At 41.2% G+C, this 14,781-nt stretch overlaps 1 protein-coding gene and 2 long non-coding RNA genes across 11 annotated transcripts in view; 2 read left to right on the top strand and 1 right to left on the bottom strand.

Moving 5' to 3' along the window:
- LOC309611685 overlaps positions 1 to 14,781 on the top strand; it is a 732,894-nt gene that overhangs the window by 25,496 nt on the left and 692,617 nt on the right. The gene's annotated exons all lie outside the window — the stretch shown is intronic.
- The window catches only part of LOC309611627 (uncharacterized protein C2orf42 homolog), a 42,713-nt gene that overhangs the window by 11,358 nt on the left and 16,574 nt on the right, over positions 1 to 14,781 (bottom strand). For 6 of the 9 annotated variants that reach the window (XM_082356360.1, XM_082356362.1, XM_082356365.1 and 3 more), the window contains 6 exons: positions 12,149 to 12,426; positions 10,555 to 11,389; positions 9,734 to 9,844; positions 7,668 to 7,772; positions 5,453 to 5,557; positions 1,945 to 2,052 (listed from right to left, as the gene is read on the bottom strand). In XM_082356360.1, coding sequence (XP_082212486.1) covers positions 1,945 to 2,052; positions 5,453 to 5,557; positions 7,668 to 7,772; positions 9,734 to 9,844; positions 10,555 to 11,377 — 1,252 coding nt within the window. In that variant the 5' untranslated portion in view covers positions 11,378 to 11,389; positions 12,149 to 12,426. The remainder of the gene's footprint in view (positions 1 to 1,944; positions 2,053 to 5,452; positions 5,558 to 7,667; positions 7,773 to 9,733; positions 9,845 to 10,554; positions 11,390 to 12,148; positions 12,427 to 14,781) is intronic. The other 3 variants (XM_082356363.1, XM_082356368.1, XM_082356367.1) reach the window with 3 other exon arrangements.
- LOC309611682 overlaps positions 2,059 to 14,781 on the top strand; it is a 39,024-nt gene continuing 26,301 nt past the window's right edge. Inside the window, exon 1 of the long non-coding RNA XR_014234670.1 lies at positions 2,059 to 3,069. This is a non-coding gene — a long non-coding RNA (uncharacterized lncRNA). The remainder of the gene's footprint in view (positions 3,070 to 14,781) is intronic.

Here is a 14,781-nt window from a genome sequence, read left to right as displayed (position 1 = left end):
GGTGAAAATGAAAAATGTGTCTTTTAATTTAAAAACCGAAGGAACTTTTTGGCCAATCCAATATATATATTTTTTGTCCCTGCCGCGCAGCTTGAGGGATCTTAGTTACCCCACCAGGGATCGAACCTAGCCCCGGCAGTGAAAGTGCTGAGTCCTAACCACTGGACCACCAGGGAATTCCCTAAAAAAGGAATTCTAGAAGCAAATCTATAATAGAGTTTTGGCAGAAATGTGATGAATCAAATGATAAGGATTTCTGCTATAAAAAGTCTCTGATGCTTCTTTTGAGATACTACTTATTTTTGACATCTTGGAAACTTGTTTGTCTGGTAAGTCTATACACAGAGGACTCTATTATAAAACAGCCTCTTACAACTTTAGATAAGTCAGAGGTCAAATCATAGTCCTTAAAATAACTACATAGAGTTTAAGCCTGCTCACGTGGTTGCCAATCTATTGCCCTGTCTCCCAGATTATAAAGGGGTTCCACTGAAGGACCCAAAAATATCTAAGCAATGGGTTAAAATTAATGTATCCAGCCTAAAATGGTTTGTTTTTGTTTTTGTTTTGGCTGCACTACTCAGCATGCGGAATCTTAGTTCCCCGACCAGGGATTGAACCCATGCCCCCTTCAGTGGAAGTATGGAGTCCTAACCACTGGACTGCTAGGAAATTCCAGGCCTAAAGTTTAAACTGGAAGCATCAACACTGTCTCAAGGGACTTCCCTGGTGGCACAGTGGTTAAGAATCCGCCTGCCAATGCAGGGGACATGGGTTCAAGCCCTGGTCCAGGAAGATCCCACATGCCGCGGAGCAACTAAGCCCGTGCACCACAACTACTGAGCCTGTGCTCTAGACCCTGTGAGCCACAACTACTGAGCCCACGTGTCACAGCAAATGAAGCCCATGCGCCTAGAGCCTATGCTCGGCAACAAGAGAAGCCACCAGCCCCTGCTCGCCGCAACTAGAGAAAGCCCGTGTGGAGCAACGAAGACCCAACAAGGTCAAAAAAAAAGATAAATAAATTTATTAAAAAAAAAAATACTGTCTCAAAAGTCAGATAGATAAGGTGTAAAGACAGAGATTTTTATGGCCCTAAACAGAGAGATTCACAGCTTGTACTATTCAAAGACAGAATTAAACATCAGTCCTGGGAATTCCCTGGCAGTTCCATGGTTAGGACTCTGAGCTTCCACTGCAGGGGTACAGGTTCGATCCCTGGTCAAGAACTAAGATCCCGCATGCTGAAAGGCTTGGCCAAAAAACAAACAAACAAAAACACTTCAGTCCCTATTACATCATCAAATAACAATTTACTGAAGAAATAGCTCTGATTTCTAGCTGTAGTTACTCTTGGGCTATTTGTCCCTGAGTAACCTTTTCCTTCTCCTTTTCTCTCCCTTATTTCCTTATACTACCAAATAAGTATCTTGAGATCTCTAGTAGAAAGATATTATATAAAACCAAGAAATAAGTATCAGAATACTGTAATTATAAAATGTTCCAAGCGTGAGAATCACTCTAAAAATAAAATCTCTCTTTATCATAAATGGGGAATCATGAAAAACAAGTTTTCGTTTTTGACACATACTGTAATATGCTTCCAAGAAGCCAGCGCAAACAACAATTGGAGCCTGCAATGCTTTTGTTGAAACTGGTTCGTATCCAGAAAATATCCAACTTCTTGGTGGGCACCTTCATTGTGCTTCATCGGTGATTCTTTTACCAACCTTGTGCTTTCGGAATCTTTCCATCAACTCTTACTAGCATAAGCATGGGGCCTTTGAAGAGTGTGATCATTATTCTAAGAGCTGATGGGCTAAGGCTTCATGCTCTGAGCATGTAACTAGAAGTCCTAATCATGAAAATTCCACACAGTTTTCCCCAAACATTATTCTCTAAGGTCAAGACATCTATTGCTATTCCTGAGGAAAAATCCCATACCTGTGGTAGAGTTGGGAAGCCGTTTTTTTGCACTTCCTATGGATATTCTCTGTTGCAGGGCATCAAAAAAGGACTGAGGAATGTGGAACACCAGTGGCTCTGGTTTGCCTATAGGAAATAAGAAGAAGCTCATTTAAGGAAACTCAGTGGGCTTTCTGGTGTGTAGGGGAAGGTGGAAGAAATGGAATTGATGGGTAGTAATAACTAAAAATACCACTGAGATTTCTTTATACAGGGGCAAAAAGAAGGCTTTGATTGACCTTTATGAGTCAAGCACTGTCACCTGCCCTACTCTTGATCCCTTGCAATTATAACACATACAGCACACCCTTGTCATCTACCAAAGATAACTTTTCAAATCCCTAATTTTGTAAACACTGCCACAGCACAGACTTCTCCCTTTAAAGAGGACATGAAATGAGATGAGAACATTGAGGCTGAGTTGAGACGGTAAACTTGATTCACTCCTGCTCACTATCCCAGGCACCTGCTGCTTGCATTCATTTTCTCAGATGGCCAGGACCGTGAATGCCAGAGACTGCAAAGTTAGGACAATTTATCCAATAAGCATCAGTCTTCTCTCTGATGTGAAGACAGGCAAACTGTTTGAAAATACGTAACAAACCTCTTTTAAAAAGTTGCAAGACACTAGGTCAACAAAAAAGTCAACAGAAAGAGTGTTCAGGGGAGAGGGTGAAAGAGTTCAGAGTTTTCCTTAAAAACTCTGCCCAAGAAGCAAGCTCCAACAGAGGGAAAACATCCAGAACCACATGGCTTAACATGTAACTTCCACCTGCCTGTAGAAGGTGTAGTTCTTTTTTTTTTTTTTTTTTTTTTTAAATTTTTATTTATTTATTTATGGCTGTGTTGGGTCTTCGTTTCTGTGCGAGGGCTTTCTCTAGTTGCGGCAAGTGGGGGCCACTCTTCATCGCGGTGCGCGGGCCTCTCACTATCGCGGCCTCTCTTGCCGCGGAGCACAGGCTCGAGACGCGCAGGCTCAGCAGTTGTGGCTGACGGGCCCAGTTGCTCCGCGGCATGTGGGATCCCCCCAGACCAGGGCTCGAACCCGCGTCCCCTGCATTAGCAGGGGGATTCCCAACCACTGCGCCACCAGGGAAGCCCAAGGTGTAGTTCTTAAAGACAGTTCAGCTGCCTTTCTGAAATAAAGATCAAGCCAAGAAAAATGAAAATGAAAGGTTTTCTAGAATTCCATATTAAGCTGTTACATTCTATCAATTGATTTTACCTACTTAATTGAGTGCAGAATGCCAATGACAAAACTGTCACTGCTTCTGAGCCACTAAAATTTTTTTTTTTAATTTTTATTTATTTATTTTTGACTGCATCGGGTCTTAGTTGCGGCACGCGGGATCTTTTGTTGCGGCACGCGGGCTCTTCATTGCCGTGTGCAGGCTTCTCTCTAGTTGTGGCGTGCAGGTTTTCTCTCTCTAGTTGTGGCGCATGGGTTCCAGAGTGCGTGGGATCTGTAGCTGTGGCACCCGGGATCCAGAGCGAGTGGGCTCTCTAGTTGAGGGGCTCGGGCCTTAGTTGCCCCACGGCATGTGGGCTCTTAGTTCCCCGACCAGGGATCGAACCAGCATCCCCTGCATTGGAAGGCAGATTCTTTACCACTGGACCACCAGGGAAGTCCCAAGCCCCTAAAATATTAATATCTGGGCAGTTTCGAGAAGTCACTACAGAAAGGTTTTTAAAATCTTTCATCTTGAAATTAGATTATGGGCTATCTGCAGAGATCATTACAACTCTAAAACTGCTAACTTACCACAACTCAGCTGATGGGATGCTAGGGTTTAGGTAAATTAATCTTGAAAAGTCCTTGTACAAGACACGGAATCACAGTCCAGGAGAGAGCTGACGGTGACTTTGACAAAGGTGGTGGTAATGGAGATGGTGAGAGGGGCTGTTACAAGGAATGGGATGAAAAAGGACCACAGTTTATAGCTTACGTTATTGTCAATGTTCTGGGAGGTGGGTTAGTAGGTATTTATTATATTATTTAAAACAATATATAAATAAATTTTTAAAAGAAAAGGAAAACATAGACTTTCTCTTTAACCTTCCCTAGCTTATTTTGTTTTTCTAAAAAGTAACTTCTGAAGTTTTATTTATTCTGAATTAATATAAATAAAACTAAGCATGTATTTCAACACCTCCATTCTTGTCCCTTTCTTCACCATGAAGCCACAACTGATCTAATCCTTCAAAACTCATGTCCTCCTACTGAGTGTCTGCAGTTGGGCTACTATTCAGTTTGGGGTGCTTTATTTTTAAAATGATGTTCATAAACTTCATCATGTTCAGCAAAGAACATCAAAATGATGTGAGGTTTGTAAATATGCCGTGAGGAGTGTTTGAAGACCTGAGATGTATCACTTGGAAAAGAGAAGACCTGTCAGGCAGAGCAAAGGGTGTGTGCAGTGGCAGGGACTGTTATTTGAAAACAGGAACAGACTTATTCCATGTGACTAGAGCACAGAATTAGAACCAACAGGAAGTATTATCAGCAAACATTTCCACTTAGTATGAGGAAGACCTTCCTCACAGTTCTCACTGTCTAACAATGTCAGGAGCTGCCTCAAAAAGCAGTGAGCCGGGGCTTCCCTGGTGGCGCAGTGGTTGAGAATCTGCCTGCTAGTGCAGGGGACACGGGTTTGAGTCCTGGTCTGGGAGGATCCCACATGCCGCGGAGCAATTAAGCCCGTGCGCCACAACTACTGAGCCTGCGTGTCTAGAGCCTGTGCTCCGCAACAAGAGAGGCTGCGATAGTGAGAGGCCCGCGCACCGTGATGAAGAGTGGCCCCCGCTTGCCACAACTAGAGAAAGCCCGCATGCAGCAACGAAGACCCAACACAGCCAAAAATAAATAATAAATTTAAAAAAAAAAAGAATAACAATGATTTTTTTAAAAAAGTATTAAAAAGCAGTGAGCTGCTCATCACTGCACAAAGCCTGGAAAACCATCCATCAAGGATGCTTTTAAGGCAATGGGCAAGACTCGGTTGGATGGTCCACCTCTGAAACTGCTGAGGTTCTATGAGGCTATCACGATCAGCCCAAATCCAGCTCGTGTTCTCCGATCTTCCTTAGCATGTCTGTGTAATTTTATATGACTATCTTAGTCTCACAGGTTTAGATTTTTTCTAAACTTTTTCCTCCCTTGCTTTAAGTTTGAGGGTTAGAATGATCTTCTAAGGTTTTGGTATCTCCCTTACCACACACCCATGCATACCCCAAGACCAAGGCTCTCTACCTTTACTTATTATTTGCTGTGGTTTTTCTCTTCCATCTCTAAATTCATTTTGCTGGTCCTGCATTTTGATTATGTGATTATTCCTTCATTTCATTTAGATTTCTACTCTCTTGAGGCCCAGTGCACTCTAGACTAAAGCCCAATTACTTTTTCTATCAAAACAGAGTAGACCTATAACACAATTACTTTAATTTCTCCTACTTTCAGCAGTAGCCCAGTTGGATGACCAATACTTACCATCAAACTGATAGTGCATGGTTTGATGGATGCGTTCTGTGACACTGGCCAGCCAGTCTTGGAAGGATAAGGTCACTTGTGCCTCATCTAACAGCTGACTACAGCCTAGGGAAAAACAAAGCAAAACGCTTCATTAACTTTTTTCTTACAGAATTTAACAGTTAATTGAAGTTTGAAAAAGCTAAGGAGTTTATACATAAAAGAGGAACAAGCTGAAATTCAAAGAAAGTAGATACAATAAGTGAAATGGAATATTGCAGGATTCTTTTAAATAATCCAACTAGAAAAAAAAAGAAATAGAAAGCTCTGAGAGACTAATGGGTTTAAGATTATTAGCCACAAAAAATTTGCAGCCTTTCAACATCAAACTGCAAATTGAAGAATGGCCTTGTATAATGGTTGTTTTAGAGCCAATAATTGGCCCTATTCCTGATGAATATGTCTATATACCCAATGACCTACCATTCTATTCTATTTCTTCTCCTGAAATGTTTTCATATGACTGAAGTATATATTATTTTTATTATTTTTATTTTTTTCATAAATTTATTTATTTTATTTTTGGCTGCGTTGGGTCTTTGTTGTGGTGCGTGGGCTTCTCACTGCGGGGGCCTCTCTTGTTGCGGAGCACAGGCTCTAGGCGCAGAGGCTTCAGTAGTTGTGGCTCGCAGGCTCTAGAGCGCAGGCTCAGTAGTTGTGGCACACAAGCTTAGTTGCTCCGCGACATGTGGGATCTTCCCAGACCAGGGCTCGAACCCGTGTCCCCTGCATTGGCAGGTGGATTCTTAACTACTGTGCCACCAGGGAAGCCCTATCCCCTTTTATAAAGAGATAATGATGCCAAAACTACTATTCATTTAAATTACAATTCTCATAAATAAATGCATATAGTGATAATTTGGATTAAAAGCTATTTTCTTTTTTCTTTGCACCAAAGTGATAAAAATTTGTTTAAAATCTGCTACCAGATACTTTTGATTTGTTTACTTCCTGACCTTCCAAAAACATTTATTCTTAGACTGTGTAAGTTCTTAATTAATTAGTCAATTAAGATTTGGTCTTGTATTGTTTGCTATTTATGTATCGGTCTTGTCTTCAAAACCAGAGTATGAGGGCAGGGATAATGTCTAATTTTTAACACCCAGCCATATTATATGAGAGTTAAGAAAATGTCGACTCCCAAACATACAAGATTAACTATTCTGAGTAGAAAATTGATGTATATAAATTTATAAGTTATATTCAAATTAAGTCATTCTGTCTCTTAAATGCTACTGCTTTTAGGTGTTTTCAAAGTTCACTAACTTTGGAGAACAGACTATATTTGTCTTCCTCAACAAATATTTTCAGTATAATTGTAAGATATGTTTCTTCTTCAATTTGGAACCCCTATACCAAATTGCATATGGGTAATCAGCAACAAAAGGAAAATATTTTACAAAATATGTGCTGCCAAAACATGTCAGTAATTTTTGTTGCATTTGTTATTTAAAGACAATTTGGGGGACTTCCCTGGTGGTCCAGTGGTAAAGAAATCACCTTACAATGGAGCGGACGCAGGTTTGATCCCTGGTTGGGGAACTAAGATCCCCCATGCCACGGGGCAACTAAGCCCAGGTGCCACAACTACTGAGTTCGCGAGCGTCAACTAGGGAGCCCGTGTGCCGCAAACTACAGAGCCCATGCATTCTGGAACCTGCACGCCACAACTACAGAGCCCACGCGCCCTGGAGCCTGTGCGCCACAGCTAGAGAGAAGCCTGCATACCACAACGAAGAGCCCGCGCGCCGCCACGAAAGATCCTCACGCCTCAACGAAGATCCCAGGTGCCGCAACTAAGACCCGATGCAGCCAAAAATAAATAAAATAAAGAAGCAAATAATAAATAAATCTTTAAAAAAAAAGACAATTTGGTTTTGAGCCTGATTTGAGACCAGTGGGACCGACAGGACAGATCTTAGCCTCAGTGCCTGCTAGTATTTATCTAGGGGGACAATATGCAGCATTTCTTTTGATTATATTGCTTTGGGCATCATTTTTTTTTTTTTTTTTGCCACTCTGCTCAGCCTGTGGGATCTGACAAGGGATCCAACCCACGTCCCTTGCATTGGTAGCGCAGAGTCTTAACCACTGGACCACCAGGGAAGTCCCCTCTTTGGGCTTCTTCAGGATGATTTTCCACCTCTTTAGCCTATCCTGGGGAAGAGAAACTTACCCTGCCTTTTTAATGAAGAAGCAACCACAGGCTTTTTCAGGCCACTTTTCCTTAGATTACTGCTCACTGCATCTTGAGGCAGCAGTGAACTGTTCGTCTGTGCACCTAAACCACAAATCATTATAGTGTTTAATAAAATGTCTACAGAATATAAATCGATTCAATATTAATTTCTGAAGTCTGAAACATAAAAAGTCTTTGCTAATTTCTAAGTTAGCTTCAGTTTCTAGAAAGAATGAGCATTAGCCTTTATACATAACATCTTAAGTGGCTCACACCCTTTACAGGAAGTCGGTGGGGGGGCTAGAAGTGAAAGGAAGAAAAAAATTCACCCTTTGTTCCCACCTTTCAGACGATCACTATTAATTTTCTGGTGAACTACTGTCCATTTTCCTTTTTGTAAATAGTTTATTTTGCTGGTTTTGTGCTTTAAGTAGCTCTAATTATACCGGGATTGCCAGATTTAGCAAAAAAAAAATTTTTTTGAACTTCAAACAAACAAATAATTTTTTAGTATAAATATGTTCCAATGATAGCATGGGAAGTACTTATACCAAAAAATTATTCACTGTTTATCTGAAATTCAAATTGAACTGAGCATTATGTACTCTATCTGGCTACCCGAGTGAGCTAACATTTCTCCAAACTCTTTATAGTCATTTTTCATGGCTGCCTGGTATTCTATCAAGTGGTTTATCATGGGTCATTTAACTATCCCCAGTGGTTGGCCCTTAGTTGTTTCTAATTTTTCAATATTATAAATAACTACACAATAGGCATCTCTGGACAAAATGCTTTTCCTGTACAAAGGATTATTTCCTTAAAAAAAGATTATTTAGAAGTGGGATTACTGAGATAGAGGGTAAAAAACAATTTTTTTTAATTTCAAGTTTTCCTGGGAAAGACCCATAATCAAACATTTAACCACAATCTCTGCTCTATATTGCTGCCAGAATTACCCCTCAAAAACACAGAAATAACCATGTCGCTTTGTTTCTCCATCTTTCTCCAACTTCCCAGCACCTGAATGCCTGTGCCTGACCATCTGACCCACCTGCAGCAATACTCCCTCTATGGGTAGGAACATTTTTAAGGTTCTTAGCAGATACTACAAATGATTAAAGCAACTTACACTACACTAGCCATGCTGAAGAACACTGATTTTACCTTTGCCTGTGGTCTCGTCGCTTAAATATCTTTGCTAATTTGGTATCCCAAAGTATCTTGTTTGAATTCTGCATTTATAAAATGTTTGCATTTCTCTCTTCACTAGTGCATTTGGAGTTTGGTCCTCAGGTGCGGACCGGTAATATTTTCCTTTTGTTTACAGCCTAGGTCTTTTTTTTTTAATTATTTTTTAAAAGATTTATTTATTTGGCTGCGCTGGGTCTTAGTTGTGGCATGTGGGATCTTCGTTGCCACGTGTGGGATCTTTAGCTGTGGCATGCTAATTCTTAGTTGAGGCATGTGGGATCTAGTTCCTGACCAGGGATCGAACTCAGGGCCCCTGCATTGGGAGCACGGAGCCTTAGCCACTGGACCACCAGGGAAATCCCTAGAGCCTAGGTCTTCTAACGCTTACCGACTAGGACACTTCAGCATTTTCATACTGATTTATATGAGTCTTTAACTGACACTGATATATTTGAATTTAAAAAGAAAAAAAAAACATATATGGTGCCACCTGCTGAAAATGCACATAACATACTATATTGCTAAATTATCGTGGAAAATATAATTAACCATTGTCACAAATTAAAAAAAATATATCTATTGATGAAATTTTCGTAACACTGTCCTAAGGCAGAGTAAGGTGTAAGACTAGTCTGAATGATTAAGGGATGAGAAAACTAAAAGTGGAGTTTGGTCAGATCTTATACTTGGCCAGTAGGACCGACTCTTAGCTTTACTTGAGAAAGAATCATCAAGGGAGAGTAAAACTTTTTTCAGGAAACAACAACAACATTATTTCTTATACTTGCTGAGATTCAGTGAAACACATAAAACACAGTAAAACCACCTCTAAAGGTAACACCACCAAACAAACAAACCCAACAGCTTCTCACCAGATACTTCCTCCTTTTTCCTCTTCTTTGGCTTAGAGGCAGTAGACTCACAAGCTGATACTGTTGATTCTGAATGGCAACCTAGCTGGGGCACAATAACCTCCTTTAGACCTAAAATATAACAAATTTCTGAATTATTAATACTACCCAAGAGTAAGTATGGGTCCCTATCTAGAGAAAATTAATTTCTAAAAATCTAAATCCCCAAAACAAATTATAGAGTGACCGTCTTCTTTAAAATCAGTTCCTTTAAAGAACTCTCCCAAACATATGTTTTTGTTCATAGACCATTAATATGATAAAAGGCTCTACAGAGAAATGTAAAACTAAAAAGTTGGGAGCTGCTGCCAACTAAAGATCGTTCAGAAATGAAAATAAAAAGCATCTACAAGATAAAAATGTAAAAAACATAAGATGATGTAGAAACATTTAAAGATCTTTTGAGCAAGGTACTAGTTTTCCCCATCTTCAAAGATAAGAAACAAGCAAGCAAGACAAAATAAAAGGGATTTTGTTTGTTTGTTCTTTGTTTTTACTAACATAGGGCATCTGTGGAGTAACAATATCAAAGCAAAGCTAACTTTGCTAGATTCATTGTTTCAATGAAAATGCACAAGTCTCTTGATCATTAATTTCAACTAGCCAACCAATCAAACTTTATGCAAGTATGCTCACTGGGATTAAAAGAAGGAATGCTTTTCATTTGATTTATCTAGCAACTGCTTCTGAAGGTTGCTAGGACAATCTCCAAATGCCATCAGTGGGACACTTCCATTGCCATTTTAGAAAACCAGAGTAACTGTGTCAACGACACCACCTACCGCTGGAATCAAAATTCAGGAAGTCTGAGAATTCCTGAGCCAATGTCTCGTCACTGGCAAAGGCACAGATGCAAGCAAAGAAATGAATGCATCTCTGGACCGCCTCATCCTTGGAGGCATTCGACTTCTGTGATTTCAGAGTCTGGCAGGAGCAGAAGAAACGGCGCTCAGGCAAGCTTTTGGCACTGATTTTCTGCACAAATGATGTATGCAAATACCCCAAACTATGCTTCTGGCTTGCCTTGCATTTCACCACCAAAATGTTTTTAGTAATCCTCTGTACAAGGGGACCTGTGGGTTCCGTGGCCAACTGCCAGATGGTTTGCTTGGTTTCTGCGGAGGCCTGCACTGCATTCAGGACCGAGCTCTTTAGCGTCAGAGGGGTGGCCTCTGCCCGGCAGTTCACGGCCAGCTTGATGTGTTGGCACTGGTTTTCCACAACACCCTGGGTGGCAGCTTTCAAGCATGCGGGGACATAACACCGTCCAGAGCTCAGCTGAGTGATGATCGTCCCATCCACTGTCTGGATGGTCGTCTCTGAAACACCTAGCTCCACAAAGCATCGGTAATCAGGGCCCCGGTCTCTTTGCCGCACCGAGTAGACTTGCAGATCAGAGCCTGTTATGATTTTGACAGCTTCAACACTAGGCTGCTTCCGCGCGCCATACCGGAAGATGGTTCCACATGTCTTGTTCTTACAGCTCAGTCCCCGGGTTCCATTGTATGTGCCACAGCGGGGACACTTCCTGATTCCCCTCAATGTGGCCTTCCCCAAATCAGACAAGAAAGCTGGGACTTTTGTCCTTAGAGAGTTTGGTTCCATTTTTCACAGGTCCTAGAAAAGGCAATAAGCCCATCAGCATGAGTATACATGCACACACACACACACGAAGTTAAAATCACTTATGATATTTAGTATACAAAGTAAAATGTAAGAAGCTATCCACTATTTTCAAATTGTACCCTCAAAGAGAACATCCACTTAAACCCTCAAGCAAAATAAAAGTGGGAGGAGATATGGGGATATACGTATATGTATAGCTGATTCACTGTTATAAAGCAGAAACTAACACACCATTGTAAAGCAATTATACTCCAATAAAGATGTTTAAAAACAAAAAAGTGGAGGAAACTTTGCTTTTCACATTTCACATCTCTCTCTCTCTCTCTATATATATATAATTTATTTTTTGGCCGCATCTCATGGCATGCGGAACTTTCCTGACCAGGGATCGAACTTGCGCTGCCCCTGCGGTGGAAGCACGGAGTCTTAACCACTGGACCACCAGGGAAGCCCTCTCTCTCTATTTTTTAAGTCCTAATGTAATAACTGAAGCATTTTTCTAGATTCAATCCTATTCTATACAACAACCTAGATTAGTTAACCTACATCTTTTTCTTTTTTTCTTTTTTTGGCCACGCCACGTGTCTTGCGGGGATCCTCAGTGGTGAAAGCACAGAGTCCTAACCAGGGAATTCCCTAGTTAACCTAATCTTTACACGCACAGATGTTTGACTTGAGCAAAGACTGGAGAATGGGAAAGATGAGTTCTTTCCCTTCCACCATTCCCCACAAAACCCAGCCCAATCCTACCTCTATCAGTTGCCAGAGCATCCAGAAAAAGTGTAACCTAAATTCATAAGACCTAAAAGGTGCTTCATTAGTTTGTGATGATCATATAGGACAGACGAAGACATAATCATGTGCATAGTAAATGACACTGCTTAACTCAAAGTCTTCTGAAGTTTGAGCTCTGTGGTGTAACAATGCAGACATTCTGCCTTCTCCTTCTCAACCAGCCAATGGCAAAGCTCATGTCCAATGTTCCACAGTCAAAGATTCCCACTGCCCTAAGTGGAGACCTTGGCAGTCTATAAGTAAAACAGGAAAAAAATATTAAAGTTATACAAAGACAGAATGATTCTTTCATCCTAGAAAAGGAATCTAAGTCTTTCACAAATACTTGAGAAATATTTGATAGAAATTGTTATGGTTGCTTTATACTTTGAATCTCAAGAAGGTAAAACAGTGTTAATGTCATTACACAGGGAGTTGTCAAGAACACCTAGAGCCATGGTATATAATTGGTTGAACACTCATCCTTCCTAATAGTAATGCACTGCATTTTTAGAGTACTTTATGCTTTTCAAAGTGATTTCACATTCACTATTTCATTTGAACCTCACCATATTAGTATCTTATTTGAGCCAAACAACAATTGCTCTTCAGATGAAAATCAAAAAGTTAAGTAACTTGCCTGAGGCCACCCAGCAAAATCAGCAATGTGGTTTCTACTAACCCAGAGTCTGCTAAAAAGAGTGCGAATCTGTTTTTGATTTCCCCCAATATTATGAAAATTTTCAAACATATAAAAAAATTGAATTATACAGTCAATCTTCATATACCCACCAACTAGATTCTACAATTAACATTTCACTATATTTGCTTTATTACATACCTACCCATCCCTTTCTCCATCTATCAATCCCTTTCATATTTTAATGCCTTTCAATGTAAGTTACAGGTATCAGATCGGCATGCACATTATTAACTAAAGTTTAATATTTTTAATGCTTTTTAGAAAGGTAAATCTGCTTGTGATTTTGAAGTAGGGTGTTAGCTTTGCTTTTCCTCCCTGACCCCAAAGAATGGTCATTTTTTTTTTTTTTTTTTCGCTGAGTTGGGTCTTCGTTGTTGCACGCGAGCTTTCTCTAGTTGCGGAGAGTGGGGGCTACTCTTTGTTGTGGTGCGCAGGCTTCGCATTGCGGTGGCTTCTCTCGTTGCGGAGCATGGGCTCTAGGCGTGTGGGCTTCATTAGTTGCAGCACGCGGGCTCAGCAGCTGTGGTGCACGGGCTTAGTTGCTCCGCGGCATGTGGGATCTTCCCGGACCCGGGCTCGAAACTGCATTGGCAGGCGGATTCTTTTTTTTTTTTTTAATTTATTTGTTTGTTTGTTTATTTATTTATGGCCGCGTTGGGTCTTCGTTGCTGCACACCGGCTTTCTCTAGTTGCAGCGAGTGGGGGCTACTCTTTGTTGCGGTGTGCGGGCTTCTCATTGTGGTGGCTTCTCTTGTTGCGGAGCACGGGCTCTAGGCGAGTGGGCTTCAGTAGTTGTGGCACGTGGGCTCGTGGCTCGTCAGGCTCCAGAGTGCAGCCTCAGTAGTTGTGGCACATGGGCTTAGTTGCTCCGCAGCATGTGGGATCTTCCTGGACCAGGGATCAAACCCTTGTCCCCTGCATTGGCAGGCAGATTCTTAACCACTGCGCCACCAGGGAAGTCCCAAGAATGGTCTTGATAAAAGATTCTCCCTTCACATCTTCTATAGTCCACTGATTAACAGACTGGGAAGTACAAATTAAAGAAGCCTAAGAATGCCCACCTTCTCATTGGCTATGAACTAATCCCTCAACTGTAATATCTGCTGAGTGAATAAAGCTTTGTGAAATATGATTTACAGCAGGGTTCTCCACCTTGGCACTACAGACGTGTAGGGCTGGGTAACTCTTTGTTGCGGGGGGCTATCCTATGCATCACAGGATGTTTAGTAGCAACCCGGGTCTCCACCACCAGATGCCAGTAGCAGTCAACACACTTTCCCCAAGTTGTAAAAAAACAAAAATGTCTCCAGATATTGCTAAATGTCCCCCTGGGGGCAAAATCACCTGTTAAAAACCACTGACCTAGAGACATTAGCCTGTTTACACAGCATTTCCTTCTTAGGTCAATAAACTTCTTTGATAGGTATTGTCATTCAGCCAAACATGGGTTCTTAGGAGAAAATGTTCCAAAGTCAATTATCTCTGTGACCAAGTCTTTTAACTTCTGAGCTTCAGATTGTTTTATATATAAATCAATTTTTTAAAAACCTTTTTTATTTTTTATTTTTAATATTTATTTATTTTATTTTGGCCAAGTCGGGTCTTTGTTGTGGCACATGGGATCTTCGTTGTGGCATGTGGGATCTTTCATTGCGGCGCACGGGCTTCTTTCTCGTTATGGCGTTTTCTCTTTTCAAGTTGTGGCGCGGGCTCCAGAGTGCACGGGCTCTGTAGTTTGCGGCACAGCAGGCTCTGTAGTTGAGGCACGCAAGCTCAGTAGTTGTGGCGCGTGGGCTTAGTTGCCCGGTGGCATGTGGGATCTTAGTTCACCGACCAGGGATCGAAGCCACGTCCCCTGCATTGTAAGGCAGATTCTTTACCACTGGACCACGGGGGAAGTCCCATA

Source organism: Balaenoptera borealis, assembly GCF_965194805.1.
Source record: "Balaenoptera borealis genome assembly, chromosome: 15".
NCBI classification, from domain to species: Eukaryota; Metazoa; Chordata; class Mammalia; order Artiodactyla; family Balaenopteridae; genus Balaenoptera; species Balaenoptera borealis.
Note: the sequence above shows the minus strand (reverse complement) of the source record. Positions and strands in the feature narration are given on the sequence as shown.